At 32.1% G+C, this 17,438-nt stretch overlaps 2 protein-coding genes across 2 annotated transcripts; both read right to left on the bottom strand.

Moving 5' to 3' along the window:
• Window positions 1–336: 336 nt before the first annotated feature.
• Window positions 337–3,514, bottom strand: LOC144563625 (mannose/glucose-specific lectin-like). The gene is made up of 4 exons (XM_078313106.1): window positions 3,374–3,514; window positions 2,388–2,591; window positions 1,163–1,384; window positions 337–1,058 (listed from the first exon to the last, which is right to left on the bottom strand). The coding sequence occupies exons 1-4, from the start codon at window positions 3,512–3,514 to the stop codon at window positions 768–770; spliced, it is 858 nt and encodes a 285-aa protein (XP_078169232.1). The 3' UTR covers window positions 337–767.
• Window positions 3,515–14,201: 10,687 nt separating this feature from the next.
• Window positions 14,202–16,346, bottom strand: LOC144563624 (disease resistance RPP13-like protein 4). The gene is made up of 2 exons (XM_078313105.1): window positions 14,781–16,346; window positions 14,202–14,510 (listed from the first exon to the last, which is right to left on the bottom strand). Exons 1-2 carry the CDS (start codon window positions 16,344–16,346, stop codon window positions 14,301–14,303), a joined length of 1,776 nt encoding a protein of 591 aa, XP_078169231.1. The 3' UTR covers window positions 14,202–14,300.
• Between the last annotated feature and the right edge of the window lie 1,092 nt (window positions 16,347–17,438).

Here is a 17,438-nt window from a genome sequence, read left to right as displayed (position 1 = left end):
TTGTCTGGTATTGTGACATTAGAGATTATGTATATAGTTATGTTTTGGTTATATATATATTCTCTATGTCATTTTGTGATGCGTATCCATCGAGATACGGGTTTTGTATATTGTAACCTGACCAGCTGGGATTTGTGATCTGTTTATGTTATTTATTGGTTTTGTTTGCGCGTTATGTTTTACTTTCTATCATATCGTAATTGCCTAGTAGGTATACGGGCAACCGTATGCCTACGGCAGGAGCATCTGTCATGCCTCGTGGGCCTCGGGGTGTGACACCATTAATCAATTCTAGTGTATTGGAGATATATAGCCGGTTATAATGCAAGTGTATTATCTGATAAAGTTCTATACTCTCGTAACATATCGTAGTTAGAAGACATGTACATATCATGTACTCTGTAAAGAAATCAACCGATCGACATATATTAATAATGTTGGTAGAATAAATATATAAAATCTAAAAACTTTAGTACTGAGATATTAATAATGTCGGTAGAATAAATATGTAAAATTTAGAAATTTTAGTACCGACATATATTAGTATAAATAGGATGAGCATCAGATGAGGCGTGACTAAGATTGAGAAAATATATCAAAGCCTCGTAAAATCTTGTATACTCCTTTATAAGAAATTAAAATCAGGTTATATAAACTCCCCTCCTATACTATTCACAATCCGAGTTACATTTACAACAATAACAGTTTGTTGGTAGCTTTCAATTTTTATAAACAGTTTGTTTGCTCTTTTGTATGTATCTGCAATACTAAAAAGAATAGAAAAAAATATATTTAAAAATTGTAAAATCGCCCCAGGAGAGGAGTTTATGTTTGGTGCAAGAATCTTGTACCTCAGTCAGCTTTCCTGTTTCTCCGCCCCAGAGTGGTGTTTCAGAATAAACATTATAACGCACAGAAAGAGCATGAATAGTATCGTCATATCGAATCTTGACAGCATGAATTTTAACAATGGAAAACACGTTGTCCATATCTCTTGCTGAACCCCCAGTGCCACCGCAAAGCACCGACTTACTTATTGTTGGTATTATTGTTGGTACCTTGGCAGTAAATATAATTGTCAGTAAAGGCTTACGAAGATAACAAAGAATAATTAGAAAAAAAGTTTTAGAGTAGTTTTGACAAACATAAATGTTGTAAATACCTTGATATAGACTCCAAGACGGAAAACACAATTAATTCCAACACATGAAAAGAAGCTAATAATTTGACTGTGCAGAGAAGTGTGTTCGAAGGATCTCCCTTCTCCCGTGCCGTATGGTCCATAAACATCCAAATTAGTTACCAGTATCAGTGACAACATATTATCACTATCGTCCAAGTAACCTTTTACAGACTTAATGTACTTGTTTGTTTTAAAATTTATCTGAAAAAAACATAAAACTAGTGAGTAAACTTTATGCATGCACATAATTATTTTTTAATAACTTCTTCTGTTAATTGGTAAGTTATGAATGATTAAAATTCTAAATTGTGTATTAGGAGACAAAATTTACAACGAACAACCAAATATTTCATATTTGTGCTTTTTTATATATACAACATTGACATTGTTCCAAGAAAAAAAGTACCTTCAACTTACATCATTATTTTATCTTATTATGTTTTTTTTTCATTAAATGCTTCAGTCATGTAGTTCCTAACATATTAAATGCTTCAGTCGTGTAGTTCCTAACATATTAAATGCTTCAGTCGTGTATTGCTAATTGCTATGATGAAAAGTACAAAAAGCTGATAACAATAATCCGCAGATTTTCATTAGTTTATTAATTTTGTTTTACGTAAAGAGCTCTCTATTTCAGTACTGGGCCAAAATAAAAAACAGAGATCTTGTGTATACAAATTGGGTCAATTAATTAACCAACTAATTAGACCTGGTTGTCCCAAGTCCCAACTTCTGTATTTTGTTGTTTTATAGTTATTTTGTTTGATAATAATTTATCTAGACACTAATTTAAGAATATATAATTATGAATTAAAAGTCATCAGTCATTTAACCGAATTTTTTATAAATATCCAAAAAAATAATTAAATTTCAAAAAATAACCAAAGATGGACAAGATTTCAAAATCTACCCAAATCGGAAAAAAAAATTTCCGGTAATTTAGTCTAAAACCAGAAAAAAAAATTCCAGTCTTACAATTCCAAAACCAGCAGCAAAAAAAAAACAAGAAGAAGAAGAAACCGTAAATATTTCCGGTTTGGGTAGATTTCAAAATCCTATGCCAAATTACTGGTTAGTTTTTTAAATTTAATTTTTTTATTGGATATAAATAAAAAATTCGGGTCATTTGAACTTCATCGATCTTAATTTACAATATAAAAAAAGTGACATATATTAGTAAATTAAAGCAGAAAAATGTTTGTACCTCATCCAACGTTCCTTCATTCTTGCCCCAAAGGCCAGTGCATTGAGTGGTGCCATTACGTTCAAAATACACAGTAAGACCATTAATCTTGTCACCATGGTAGATTATAATTTTAACTATGCGAGTAATGCACGTTGGATCCATACGTTTCACTATACCACCGTCACCAAGGAATGGCCCCTCCTTTATTATAGTACCATTTGACTGGATACAGAGAACACTAAATACATGTTATATACATTCTATGTTAGAAACCAATATTTCAATAAAATAGAAACCAAAGGTTGAAGGATCTTGACCAAATGTAATAAAATAAAATAATAAAAACTCTAGAAACAATATTGTCCTCATTTTTCACACTACCATATATTTATTTTCCACTAAACAATAATTTAAGGTGAACTACAATAAATTATCTCAAAGATATAATCATCTGCTCTTTTATAAATTTTATCAATAAAGATGAGTTAGATTTTGTTTTTCACAACTACTTTTTTTAGGTAACAAAGAAAAAATATTTTCATACTAGGTAAATAAAAAAGCCCCAATTATTTACATGGTCGCCCATGTTTATTTCTGTTGACAATTGGAGCCTCTTAGAAGACCAATTTGAATCAATTGACAATAGTTCTATTAATTTGAGCCCATAAACATCAAAGGACAACCATAATCCGGGGACTTGGAGTCAATTGTTTGATGGTTCTGATATTATGAAATAGAAAAAAAATTATGAAAACATATTAAATTTAGTCACCAAGTATATTTTCATATGAAGATTATGTTTAATGGTTCAAATTAATTGTTTGAACTTTTTTAATTAAAATATAGATTCTTAGTACGGGTAGAACCGTAGAATCCTAATATGTGAATTATCATAAACTTATATTAATTTAAATATAATTTTCAGAAAGATCCAGTGTACGACAAGGAAATAGAAAATAAATTTAGAGTACGTAGTTGATGAAAAACATGATAGTTGTGCCTACCTGCCGGACATAAACTCCAAGAGCGTGGACATATGGATAAGAACTATATCCATGAAAGCCAATTATTTGACTGCCGAGAGGCGCAGAAAATTCAAAAGGTTTTCCAATCGTCTTTCGGTGACTCTGTGCCGTAAGGTCCATAAACCCTCAAATTAGTTTTCAGCACTAGTGACCTGACAAAACAAATCGAACTATTACGATCATCTCTTTCCACGAGGCCATTTACAGACGTAATGTACTCGTTTGTTTCAAAATTGACCTACAAAAAAATAGAACCAGGTAAGAGAAGACTTTAGACAGTTACAGAACTGCTTGTTAGTAGGTTTATATGCATTGGGAGACAAATTTTACAAGAAAAACCAAGTTAAAATTAGTATTTTTGTAAATAATATGTATACTTTTCCAAGAAATTAATACTTTTAACTTACGCCATGTCGTATTACTTTTTTTTTATATTAAATACTTTCGAGTTAGATTACCCAACTTGGTATTTGTGTCATCTTTGCTTGACTTTTTTACCGAAAAGTTCTTGAGTAATATATATTAAGCCAAAATAAACATTTAAATTGATGGCCAATTTTGGAAAAAAGAGAAGAGTCCAAGTATAATAAGATATTTATATCACAAGTGTACATGAGCAATTTATACTGGTAAAGTTTAATATATTTGAAAGGTTGACAAGTGAGTATTGACATTTAAAAATCATTACTATATATCAAGATATTGGCGTAGCTGACTCTTCAGTATCTTGATGTTTTGTAAATTAAAAAAAAAACTGATATACGTGTAAATGTAGATCAAATGATGTGTATATATCAGAACTAACAGTTTCTGTTGTTCTTCACAAATACATATGTCAAGAAGTTTCTGAAGCTAGAGTTCTGGAGTAGTATTGTTAGAGTGACCATTTATAAGATATAGTAAATAAAATATCTCATCATTTCAAAAAACGGTATAGGCACTGAATTAATTAAGGAATTAATGTTCTCCCTGACATTATTAAGAACAATTGCTATGATGACAAGTGCTGAGAACAATCCTCTAGTTTTTATTTATTAATTTTATTTAATTATAGAGCTCTTGGTTAAAAATCCGGCCTAAATAAAAATATATTGTTTTACCCAATTAATTAGATGTGGTTCTCCCAACCTTTTCATTTTTTTGTTTTTTATTTATTTTGTTTGGTAATAATTTATCTAGCTATGCTATGTAGTAATTTAAGAATTTATAATTTTAAAATAATTCATCGAACTTTACAATAAAAAAATTGACATCTATTACTTAGTCTACAAATGGCTCGTACCTCACTCTGGTGTGCTCTGATAGAATAGCCACCCCATCGGTGGATGCATTGCGTGGTGTCATTACGTTCAAAATACACAATAAGACCATAAATATAGTCCTCATGGTAGATAATAATTTTAACAATGCGAGTAATGCCCGTAGGATCCATTTCTTTCTCTTTCATATTGTCATACCTGAATATACCTTTCTCTATTATAGAACCACCAGTTGACTGCATACAGAGAACACAAATAAATGTAGTAAATAAAAGTTCAAAGGATCTTGACCTCATGTAAAAAAAATTGTTATAACCCGTAATTTTAATTATTGTTAAATTTATTATAAACAGGATTAGTAATAAATTTAAACGAATTATTGATAATAAAATCGGAACTAATTTAAAATTTTGTAAATTTTGAAAGATAATTTTATACTAAGGCCTAATAAAATAAGATCTACTAACGAATTACTTACATAAACAATTATAGAATTATAATCAATAACTGAAATCAAAATTCAATGAATAGAAACAATTGAACGATAAATGCCAAAAATACAAAAAATTGAAAGGTTCTGATTAAACCAATTTTCATTTAAGCTTATAAAATTGCAAAGTAAAGTTATAAATAAGAATTTTCATAAAAATAACATACGTCTTGTGTGACCCGTTAGAATTATGTAATCTTATCAAAATGAAAATGTTAATCAGAAATTAATAAAAGTTGGATGCAGTTATAGAGATCTAAAATACAACAACGAACCTTCGCATAAATCTCCGTTGAGTTGTTGATTAAAAGCACATAATTTTAAAAATACAAGATTACAACACTTCGGAAATAAAGAAATAATGATAACCAAATTAAAAATATAAAATTAGAAATGTATAAGGTAATTATTAAACCCGTTGGAAATCATGAACTTATGAAAATTCATAGCAATTGCCATACGCAACTTTCGTTAATTAATTTATTTCGATTGTAGATTGGGTAAAAATAAAATATACAAAACTTTGTACAAATTATAAATAATAACAACGAATATTCGTATAGAATCTAACTAAACTAAAATAAATTGAGTTCCAATCAAGAATATAAATATACAAATTATTCGTACGAATAAATTATAAAATTTATCAATCCCAATCATTAAGGAAGTATAGGGATTTGATTATATATATTTATATATAGAGAGAGATGAGCTATGGTGCATTGCAATGCATGAACTCCCTTATGCATTGCACTATAAATCATGGATTTAAAGTCCAAACGACCGATCCAAACCGTTCATCTTGTTCTTCATATTAATATGTGCTTGGGCACCAAATTTTATATTTTTTTGGAATTTTTTTACTATTTATTAAGCAATTTTGAAAGTCGCTGATCTGATGGTCCAGAAAATTTTACTGTTTTTACTGTTCACAGCAAAACAGCAATTTTCAAAAATACTTAATAAATAGTAAAAAAATTCCAAAAAATATAAAATTTGGTCTCCAAGCACATTTCAATATGGATTAAACATCTAACGGTTCGGATCGGTCGTTTGGACTTTAAATCCGTGATTTATAGTGCAATGCATAAGGGGGTTCATGCATTGCAATGCACCATATCCCATCTCTCTCTCTCTCTCTCTCTCTCTATATATATATATATATATATATGTTGTGGCTAATTTGCTGCCGGTAGTGCTGCCACTGTTTTTTTTATTTTGTGATGTCCAAACAATAAATCCAAACCGTTAGATGTTTAATCTATATTATAATCTACTTGGAGACCAAATTTTACATTTTTTGGAATTTTTTTACTATATATTAAGCTGGTTTGAAAACCGCTGATTTCAATGCTGCAGAAATTTACAGAAATCAGCGGTTTTCAAACCAGCTTAATATATAGTAAAAAAAATTCCAAAAAATGTAAAATTTGGTCTCCAAGTAGATTATAATATAGATTAAACATCTAACGGTTTGGATTTGTTGTTTGGACATCACACAGCTAAATATAGCCCCGGCAGCACCTCTGCTGAAATACTGCCAGCAGCAATTTAGACAGACCCTATATATATGTGTGTGTGTGTGTGTGTGTGTATGTATGTATATATATTATTTAATATTAAATTATTCGGATCTTAAATTGAGAAATAAATGTCCGAAATATACGTATGAGTTTAATTGTAGTATTTGTATGAAACTTCGATTTGGTATTTATAAGCAAAACGGACTATAGATCAATTAAAGGAGAGTATAATTGAATTTCAGAAAATGTTCAACCCTTAGATCACAGTAGCACCAGAGGAGGGCTCCTCTTGCCACTGCCAACCCTCCCCCACCAATCTATCTCGCTCTCTCCATTTTCTCCATCCTGGAGAAGGAAAAAGGAGAAGCCCTGCCCCCTCTCGTCTCCATTTTCACGCCCCCATCTCTCTCGCTGACTCCCTCTCGCCACCGAGGACTTCGGCGAGAAGACTTGAGTGCTTTGAATCGGTTAGAACCCTTACATTAAATCTATGTTACTCGGATACTTCGGTTTAGGCACCGTACCCGTATCGGATACCGATACGCGTCCGATACGGCCACGATACGTATCGGATACGCCAGCTGGCGTATCGGCTGACGTGGCGTATCTCTAAACTGCAGATACGGTGTTGAAACCATTCCGATACGGCTGGATACGTTTTGAAACTGTTCCGATACGGCTGGATACGTCTGGACTATCAGCATAGGTCGTGACCCGCGCTCATGAGCCGCGCATACACCGAGCTCATGAACCGCCCAAGTCCAAACACAAGCGCTGATTAATTTTTTTCCTTCCATCTGCGAGCCTCGAACCTGGGATCTCCAATTGGGTATCAAAACTACCTACCACTGGACCAATTATGACTTGTGTTTTATTCTAACAAATGATCAATATAATTGATACTTCCGTTCGGTTTTTTATTTTTTGGTTATAAATTTAATTTAAGTTGTGATTATCTAAATAAAATATATATAATAATAATAAAATAATATATATAATAGATGTATCGTATCCGGGATTTCTAAAAATTGCCGTATCGCCGTATCCGTATCGTATCCGATACGATACCCGTATCCGTATCCATGCAACATAGCATTAAATTAAAGTTGTTTGTGAATAATCTTGAATGGTTCTAATCGGTCTTGGAGGCCTCTGATCTCGATTCGTGTCTTACCTCTTGTTTGAATTTGGGAAGGAAACAAGTACTGGTACACTATTTTAAAATACAAATAAATGTCAGGGACCAAATTGAAAATATTATAATTTAAGGATCAGATTTGCTAACTTATATGACTTGTGATAATTTCCCTTATCAGAGGGGCTTATGTGTTAAATTGGTAAAATTTGATTAAATGGATTCCGTTGGGAACCGAAATGGGATTATAATGTGATATTATGAAATATGAATAACCTTATTTTACTTTCAACCTTACTTTGAACACATAGATCCGTGAGTTAAATAGAAAAATAAGAATTAAATAAAATTAAACTTAGGCACTGTTCAAGAATCTAAACTAATAATAAAATTTCAATAAGGTTGTACTTGTACCTTTGTGTCGAAACTAGAATTTTGAATTATAACATAATTAAACTACAATGTGATATAAATTTTATGTACTATTACATAGTATATATATTATTCAAATAGTGTATTATTATATAGTATATTTATTATTCAAGTTATGTTCATAAATTAGATTAAAAGAAATTGTCATAAATATAGAATGTGAATAACATATGTAATAATGAATATTAAGATTTTATTAATTTAAAACAAGAACAATTAATATATCTAACTTATTATAATTATAATGAGGGTTCAAATGCCTCCATTTTTTGTGTCTCCATCATACTTTCATTTTCAAAAACTTTAATAACTCAAAGTTTAAAACTTAAATATCAAAATAAAACTGTTAGATGTGATCTATGTTATTTTCTCTCTGTGTCCATAAAAAATTATCACATTTTAGTTTTGTTTTTATATGAATTAATAAGCTGAAAAATCAACGTCTAGAAATTATCCACATTAGTATACATTTTTATAAGCTCAAGATGACAACCGAAACAATGTTGAAATGCCATAATTTTTTATATGTGCTTAGATAAAATGATGTAGTTCATATCCAATTATTTTATTTTGAATATTCAGATTTAAATTTTGAATTATTTAAGTTTTTAAAAATAGAGGCACAAAAAATAAAGTCATTTGAACCCTCCTCAATTATAATATAACTTAGTTTATATATTTTGTATGTGCTAAATGATCACCTAGTATGGTACTTTAATACTGATGTTCAAAGTTATATTCAAACAGCATACAAGTACCCCCAATATATAGTCTAATGTTTGTAACACCTTATTAAAATAAACAAATGGCACAATATAAATCATTACTAACCATAATCTTAAACTTACAGCCAAATAAATAAAATGTTAAACATTTGAAACATAACATGTGGTAAGCACAATCTAATATATATAAAAACACATTAAAACACCCACCCCGTGGGTAAATAATTAAATAATGTATTTTATTGTATAATTATTATTATAAACATGATTGCTTTAATAATGAATTTTAAAACCGAATCCGAACAGCTAGACTTAATTGTGACTTAGATTAATTAATTAATTACAACATAGATTCTCTTTTATTTTTGAGCCTTTTTTATTTTTATGATTTATGAAAGATGGTAAAAAGATGTCAAAAAGTAACATAAAACATTGGCAATTCTCTTTTATTTTTGAGCCATTTTTTGTCATCTTTCATAAATCATAAAAAATAATAAAAAAATTCTAAAATAGTGAAAATTGGTATTCTACAAGTTCATTACATAACCAATTTACTGAGTTTGAATTTTTTTCCTTTTTCCGTCCCATATGGTCCATGAACAGCCAAATTTGTTTTCAGTGTCAGTGAACTCACAACCTCATGACCATTATAGTCGTCATTAAAGAATCCTTTTACAGTCCTAATTTGCTCGTCTGTTTTAAGATTGATCTATATACAGAAAAGAAAAAACTTTTGTTAGTAATTAAAATGTCTTAATTATGCATTAGGACAAGGAACAACTAAAAGTTCAGATTAGTATTTTTGTATAAAGAGAACGGTTCAAATAATGCCTCATGTCTATCATATTTTTTTTATCTCCATTTTTGAAGTCCAAATAATTGATCTGAACCACTTGACATGATCTCCATATTAACATATGTTTGGAGACCAAAAATTATATTTTTGAATATATTTTAATATTATTTTTAGATAGATTAAAAACCAATGTTTTTATATGGTGGCGAAACAGTGATTTTGTATTAAAGAATAGTATACAATTTTGAAAAAAAAAATAATATTTTGTCTCGATTCACATTTCAATATGAAGATTATATAGAGAAATTATGACTGACTATTTTATATGAATATGAGGTACAATAATGCATGAACAACGTGGCATTTTAACCCTTCGAACCTCTTGTATCGAACTATGAATACAATATTCCAAAAACCTAATAATACCTGTAACCAACACCATAATTTTATCCTATTACGTTTTTTAGTAAATGCTTCACTTTGAAGTTCGTAACATGATTCAAAGACTTTGGAGTAAGAATATTAAATTAATTGTGTCATTTTTGCTTACATTTTGTTATCCTAAACAGATTGATCTTGGTATACACTGAATGAAAAAGTACTTGAATAATTTTGAAGCAAAGAATACATGAGCAATTTATTGGCCAATTTTGAAGCAAAGAAGGGTCCTAGTGCATTAAGATTTATATATATATATCACAAGTATACATGAAGGATTGACAATTGAGTCAACAAATTAATGATAATGATCTAACAGAATGAGACAGATTTTTTACATGAAGACCCAAAATATCTATGAATCCCATCAAACTTTTTAAAAATCATTACTATCAAATTCTCGTTACTGATATTTCAGTGTCATGTTATTTTGTAAAATTGAAACAACTGATTTACGTCTAATTAAATGTAGATCAAATGGATATAAATCAGAACTAACAGTTTATGTTCCTCTTTCCAAATAAAATCACAATTAATTGACAAGGACGTACTGGTCAAGAAATTTTTACGACTGAGTTCTGGTGTAGTAGAGTGACCATTTACAATATATACTAAAAAAAATATTATTACAAGCAAAAATAGAGGAATTGAATTAATTGAGGGATGTCCTCCCTGACAATTTTAAATCGGTATTGCTATTAATTAAGGAATGTACCCGGCCTAATTAATAAAAGGGCAATAGAAACAATGTTTGGCAAAATCGGACTCATAATCGAATTGATTACTTAATTGTGGATTCGGAATTGAGTGAATTGTTTGAAATCAATCAAATCGGATAAGAAATTCGGATTTTTTTTTTACAAAAACATAGTTTTACACTAAAATAATATAAATAAAATTGTAAAAATAAATAATTAGTTCAAAACTATTGTTAAGTCCGCTTTTGATCCGTAAAAAGGGAAAAATGGGGAATTAATAAAGAAAAGAAAAATAAACCAAAAAGGAATGAAAGTAAACAGCTATAGGGAAAAAAAAAATATCAGAAAATAAATAAAAAAATAAATAAAAGAGTAAATGCAGGTCCCGATTATCACCCGAAATGGATATGAGGAGAGGAGGAAAAAAATATTCGAACCAGAGAGAACCAATCAGCAAACAAAAAGGAGAGAAAAAAAGTCCCATAGAAGAGTCCCATGGTTCGTCCTTAGATTGTATGCGCGCTATGTTCATTTCAGATTGAAGACTCTTTCTTTATTCTCAGAAAACAACTTGAAAATAAGAAAAATCCGAGAAATTAATGTCCAACTTAAAAAAATCCCAAAAATATTAATACAATCTCAAGGCAATTAAAATATTTGGAATCGGTCCAATTCGGCCAAGTACAGTTCGACTCGGCCGATTTTGGAGAACATTATTAATACATAACTGTAACACTGTGAACTTTTAAAATTCAGATTTGATTAAAATAATAAGTGTTAAATCGAATAATATATATATATGTATATATGAAATTAGTGACGTGGATGGTGAACAATAATTATACGATTAATTGTGTTAAGAAAGAGGAGCAATAGGTGTTATATAACTCATTTAATCAATATCGAACAAGTGGAGGGTTTATTTTGCAAAAAGACCACTTACAAGTGGGGGCCCTTGTCATTCTCTTCTCTTTCCCTCCTTCCTTTCCTTTCCTGCCCCACCCTTTCTCTCTTTTTCCTTTGCTTCCGCCAAGAGAGACAGAGAACGAGAGAGTGAGAGAGAGATCTAAACCCCCCGGTGACCGTATTGCCCGAAAACGGAGATTTAGGAAGAGGAGCTCAAATCTCGTACATCCATCCGTTCCATCGGTAATTTCCCTTTCTATTTCTCTCTCATTTCTTGATTCCGTGTTTTTAGGGTTTCGGTGAAAACCCGTAGAATCGTACCAAACTGATTATTCCGTGCCTTTGTTGTTTCTATAGTGTAAATTGACTGATTCCGTGTTCCAAAGTGCAACCAAATTTCCAATTTACGGATTTTCCCAAAAATTGATTAGGGTCTAAATTGTAAAAGTGCCGGAATTTAATAAATTGACCTATGTATAGATCCTAACGAGCACGGCTAGCGGGATTGACGAGCTTACCGAGTCGCAAGATCGTGGACCCTCTACGTGCCCTACGTAACCAGGTGCGGGGGTTCACGGGATCTGTTTGGGGTTTATTCGTAGAACTAAATAACGGTGCATATTATTATATTTATGTTGATTGCTTGATTTAAATAAACTGTGCATAGAATGTTGAATCTCTGATTGAAAGCATTTGTTGCCGCATTGCATTAATTGTGATATCAGTGTAATTGAATTGTATAACTGTTATGATTCTCATGTTGGTATGGTTTATCGATTGTTGATCTGTCGTTTTGAATAAGTGAGTGGAACCACAGTATGACTTGGATTGATTGTGTGAAGTGAACAGTGTATCATAGTGGAAAGTCTAGCTAGCTACTAGACTTTCATCCAGGACCCTTATGCGCATCTGGAGAATGGCCTTAGTGAACCCAGTACCGGTTGGGTAAGGGAAGTGCAGTGTAATTTTAGGTAGAATTGTGGTTCAGTGATTCAGTGAAAGTGTCAGTGATTTCTTTTTGAGAAAAGTGATATTCTGTTGCATATTCGCGGAATATGCCCGTGTATATTTTAAGTGATGAATTGATGAGATTGTATGACTCGAAACCAGAAAATAGAACTGTTAAGCCGGAGGTGATTGATAGTTGATATCTGTACCTCATAACCAGACTTATATATATAATATATGTGAAACCAAATCTTTCTGGAAATTCGTTGATTTATGTTGATGAGATGTGAATTGAAATCCGTTTGAATCTATTCCCGGTACATGTGCATTTATTATTATTGTTGAGTAAATAAATAGATACCCTATTGCTAGTGTATTTAGTTCTGGTGATGGATTTCTCACAAATCCAGTAGCCCTTTAAATTCCGCACTGAGAAAACGGATGACAGGTTTTCTCACCCCCTCCCCTCGGGGAATTTTTCCCTTTGAATTGATATGTGCAGGTAAACGCAAGTGAAGTGGGACTCGGGCTCGACACGTGAGTATAGGCCGAGCTATTAGGTTATGCCAAAATCTTTATGCCCATTTTGAATGTGTAGTTGAACCCGTAGTCGGTTATTTTGATGTATAGGTTATTATCGAACCGTATTATGTTATAAAACCCTAACGATATGTTTTAAATTGTTGTTATGATTTAAGTGTTTAAATTGCATGTTATATGTCATTAAAATTGCTAGTGATTGGGGAATAATTGTTTAATTGTACGGGGATTTGATCGGGTTTGAAAACGGGGTGAAATTTCACGAAAATGGGCAAATGAATGAAAAACAGTACCCTTATTGCAGGTCGCAATAACCTTATTGCGGGCCGCAATGAGAGGAGACAGAGGAAAAATTGCAGATTAAAAATCCCACCAGGTCATTGCGGGCCGCAATAAATTTATTGCGGGCCGCAATGAATGGAGGCAGAGAAGATTTGCAGAGGCTGGAAATTTTGGAATTTGTTGCGGGCCGCAACAGCCCTATTGCGGGCCGCAATGGGTTCTGAAAAATTGCTGTTTTGGGTATAACTTAGCCAAATTAAATCGGATTTGAACCAAACTTGTTTTAAATCAAATCTTATGATAATTTGACTAATTTGGGCCGTCGGTTAAAGGATTTTCATACAATTTTCGTAACCTCAGACAACGCTCGCAGGGGGCTGCCGCCCCCCTGCCACCCCCCGCATACTCTTAGAATCAGGCCCACATACATAAACATAACAATATATGTATAAATCCGCATGCATGAACAAAACCGCATTTTAAAACAGTGACAAAACTGCGCGACCCCCTGTTCCGGGGTGTGACAATAACCCTTGTTTATATCAACTTACATTAGCCAATTAAATAAAAGTGGTTTACTCAACATATTACTTTGTTTTTTTTAATTTCTTTGTTTGTTAATAATTTATGCAGATAATAGTTTAAGAATATAATTACAAGATAAAATTCAGTGACTTGATTTTCATCGATCTTTACAATAAGAAAATGCCACATATTATCAAACTACAGAATGTTCATACCTCAATAATGTTTCCTCCATCTCCGCCCCATCGGTTGGTGCATTGCGTGAGGCCATCACGTTCAAAACAAATAGCAAGAGAATCAATCACCTCACTATGGCAAATACTAATTTTAACAATGCGTGTAATGCCAGTAGGATCCATTTCTTGCACTGACCCTCTGAGACTACCAAATGGCTCTATCTTTCTTATATATGGGGTTTTCTACATACAAAGAACACAAATACATTATTTGTTAGAATGATCTTTCAATTATTGAAACCGAAACTTCTTCAAAAATATAGAAACAAATGGTGTATGGATTTTGAACTCATGTAAAAAAGAAGAATTATAGAAATAAAAGCTTTGTCCAATTCTACATGTATAATACGAGCAATTATAGTTCTTACCATCGGTGTAGGTATTGAGTGGTTTTAACAAACATAAAAAAAAAAGTTTCAGAGTAGTTTTGACAAACATAAATGTTGTAAATACCTGGATATTGAGTGGTCCAATGAAGTCTTCAACACTGGCCTTTAACTTGGCTTCGTTTTGATTGTTGTCAGCCTTCTCCTTAATCCAACAACTCCCGTCATTGGGGAATTTATCGGGCCGAGGACATCCCACATATTCCACGTAATTTAAATTCGGAAATAAGGCACTCACCTCTTCCCAGTCGGTTGAAACCAATTTTTTTAAGAACCTGAGGCGCAACATCTCCACTTTCCAGTTCTCATGGGAAGGAATTTTTGTAAGGTCCCCACCTCTTATATATAATTTCTTTAATTTTGTCAGTTCGGCACAGTTCATCAGCTTTGATACATCATCTTCTGGATAACATCTGATATCCAACTTTTCAAGATTCTTTGGTAAAGAGTAGTCTAGTATCTTATATTTTCCCCACGTAATTGTTAATATCAAAAGGCTGTGCAGAGAATTAAAGCCACTGAAAACTTCGGGACTCATGTCAGTGGTAGTTCTAATGCTCAGCTTCTTGAGGTTAATCAATTTTGAAAGATCACCTAGCTGGCATGACTCTTTTTTTTTCCCCACTCTGCCAACTAGAAAGCCCTTTAACACCTCCAAATTACAGAGCTCAGATATCCACTTTGGCATATGATCTAATAGAAAGCATCCCGAAATATCTAAAACCATCAGCTTATTGAACCAGCTTTCTTGGGGTAATTCCCATCCAATTAATTTCTTGAACCTAGTACGATGGGATAATTTTTTTTTTAATGTGGACCTTGGTTGCTGTGGTAATTTAATCAAATTATGACAAGACCTGAGATCTAGTATCATCAAGTTTTCTAGTTTCCCAATGGATTCAGGAATCTCTTCTATCCCCGAAATGCCTTGCAAGCTAAGGTAGGTCGTCTTTCCACTCAAATTTTTTAATACGTCAGGATTTTCGATCTCAATGTGGTTAATTGACATTGTTTCTTTAGGCCCAGTTTCATTGGCATTATTGTCAGCCTTCACTTCTATGTAATGCCAACTTCCTAGGTGAACCTCCTGCAACTCTTTGTTGATGGGGACATTGTCGATATTAAGGTACTTCTTGTCTAGATTTATATGTACTCTCTCTTTGAACCATTCCCCAAAAAAGGGCGAACTGGAGTGTTCACTACAGTCAAAACTAAAGATGACATTACTCACATTGGGGGACAACAACCATTTGCGTACTGTAGGGTTGATGGTGCATTGGTTGATTACTTGATTTTGCTTTCCGTTATGTACGGATTCGAGGAAACCTTTCTCCTTCAGACCAGAATAGATTGTGTTACCATGCATCTTAGCTTTTTCCCAACTAGTCCGAGGTAAAAGCCCTAGACCAATCCACCAGTAAATCACAAATCTCTTCTCCAGTTTTGTGTTTTCTGGAAAAGTGCCAAGGCTATACAGGCAAAGAACGGAATGGACGTCCAACTCCTTTAGCTCTTCAAAATCATTGAACAATTTACTCCCTTGATAACTTCTACTGGGATGAGGCAAATCAGGTGCCTTCTCAGGTATATGCGAAAGCATATATATACGAAGAATATCATTTAGTTCGTTCATTACAGCGATTTCCTTCATTTCATCCCTTGTCTCATTATGATCAATCCAGTAATCAATCTGTCTTTCTATCTTTCCAAAGAGACCAATTAGCTCCCAATCCCATTTTTGTATGCCACCAATACTATCTTTTGTCTTTAAAACTTCTGTTCTAATTTGGTCAATGGTTGTCGCCATCTGCGAGTTCTCAGAAACTTTAATCTCCTCAGTTAATTTAAGGCGTTTCAGTAGTGGTCCAATGAAGTCTACAGCACTAGCCTTTAACTTGGCTTCGTTTTGATTGTTGTTCATTGCAATGGTTTTTCAGACCTAAGAAACAATAGTTTTGTCTATTGAGGTTAGAGGCTGAATATATTATATATAGCATGTATAATAAAAACCTTTCTACATTAATATGCTTAGTCAAAATCTATACTGTGACAGTTTTGATAGTATATATAATGGCAAATTAGATAATATTAGTCTAAGATTTATCAAATTTATGACCTTCAACGGAAAAGTATTTTTGTAAAATTTAAGGTTCTTCTTAATTTAGTTGAATATTTTCACTCATGATTGGAATGCTAAATTTATATATTTATTAATGAAAAGTACAGGTTCAAGAATTGAAGTCGTCATAAATTCAAATTTGAATATTATGAAGTGATGCGTGATTTCTAATGAATTCAACCTCTTTTGATATCTAAGTTTGATTGGATGTGTTCTGATATTCAGATTGTCTAAGAAACTTCAATTAGTTTTGGAAGAGAGATGTGGAGCACCAATTCTGTATTAATCTTGTAGAGATTGTTGTTTGTTTTCCAACAGCTTAATTAGTTGATATCTTCCCATCTTGAGATGGATTGTTGAGATTTGTACCTTTACTATTAGTACTTTTGTAAGGGTTCTTTTGGTAAAAAGAGGGACATATTAGGAAAATGTAAGCTCTATATAAGCCCAAGAGGCTCACTAATAAAAGGCAATTCATTTTTGGCTCAAAACAAGTATTCCCTTGTACTATTTTCAACAGTCTTCTTCAAAACATATTGTAGTCAATTTTAGAATGTCTATGGCTATTTTGAGATAGCGGAGTACTCTCTAGGTTATTTAGGCTGG

The sequence above is a fragment of the Carex rostrata genome, chromosome 12 (genome assembly GCF_964058835.1).
Source record: "Carex rostrata chromosome 12, lpCarRost1.2, whole genome shotgun sequence".
NCBI lineage: Eukaryota > Viridiplantae > Streptophyta > Magnoliopsida > Poales > Cyperaceae > Carex > Carex rostrata.
This window is presented reverse-complemented; position numbering and strand designations above follow the sequence as displayed.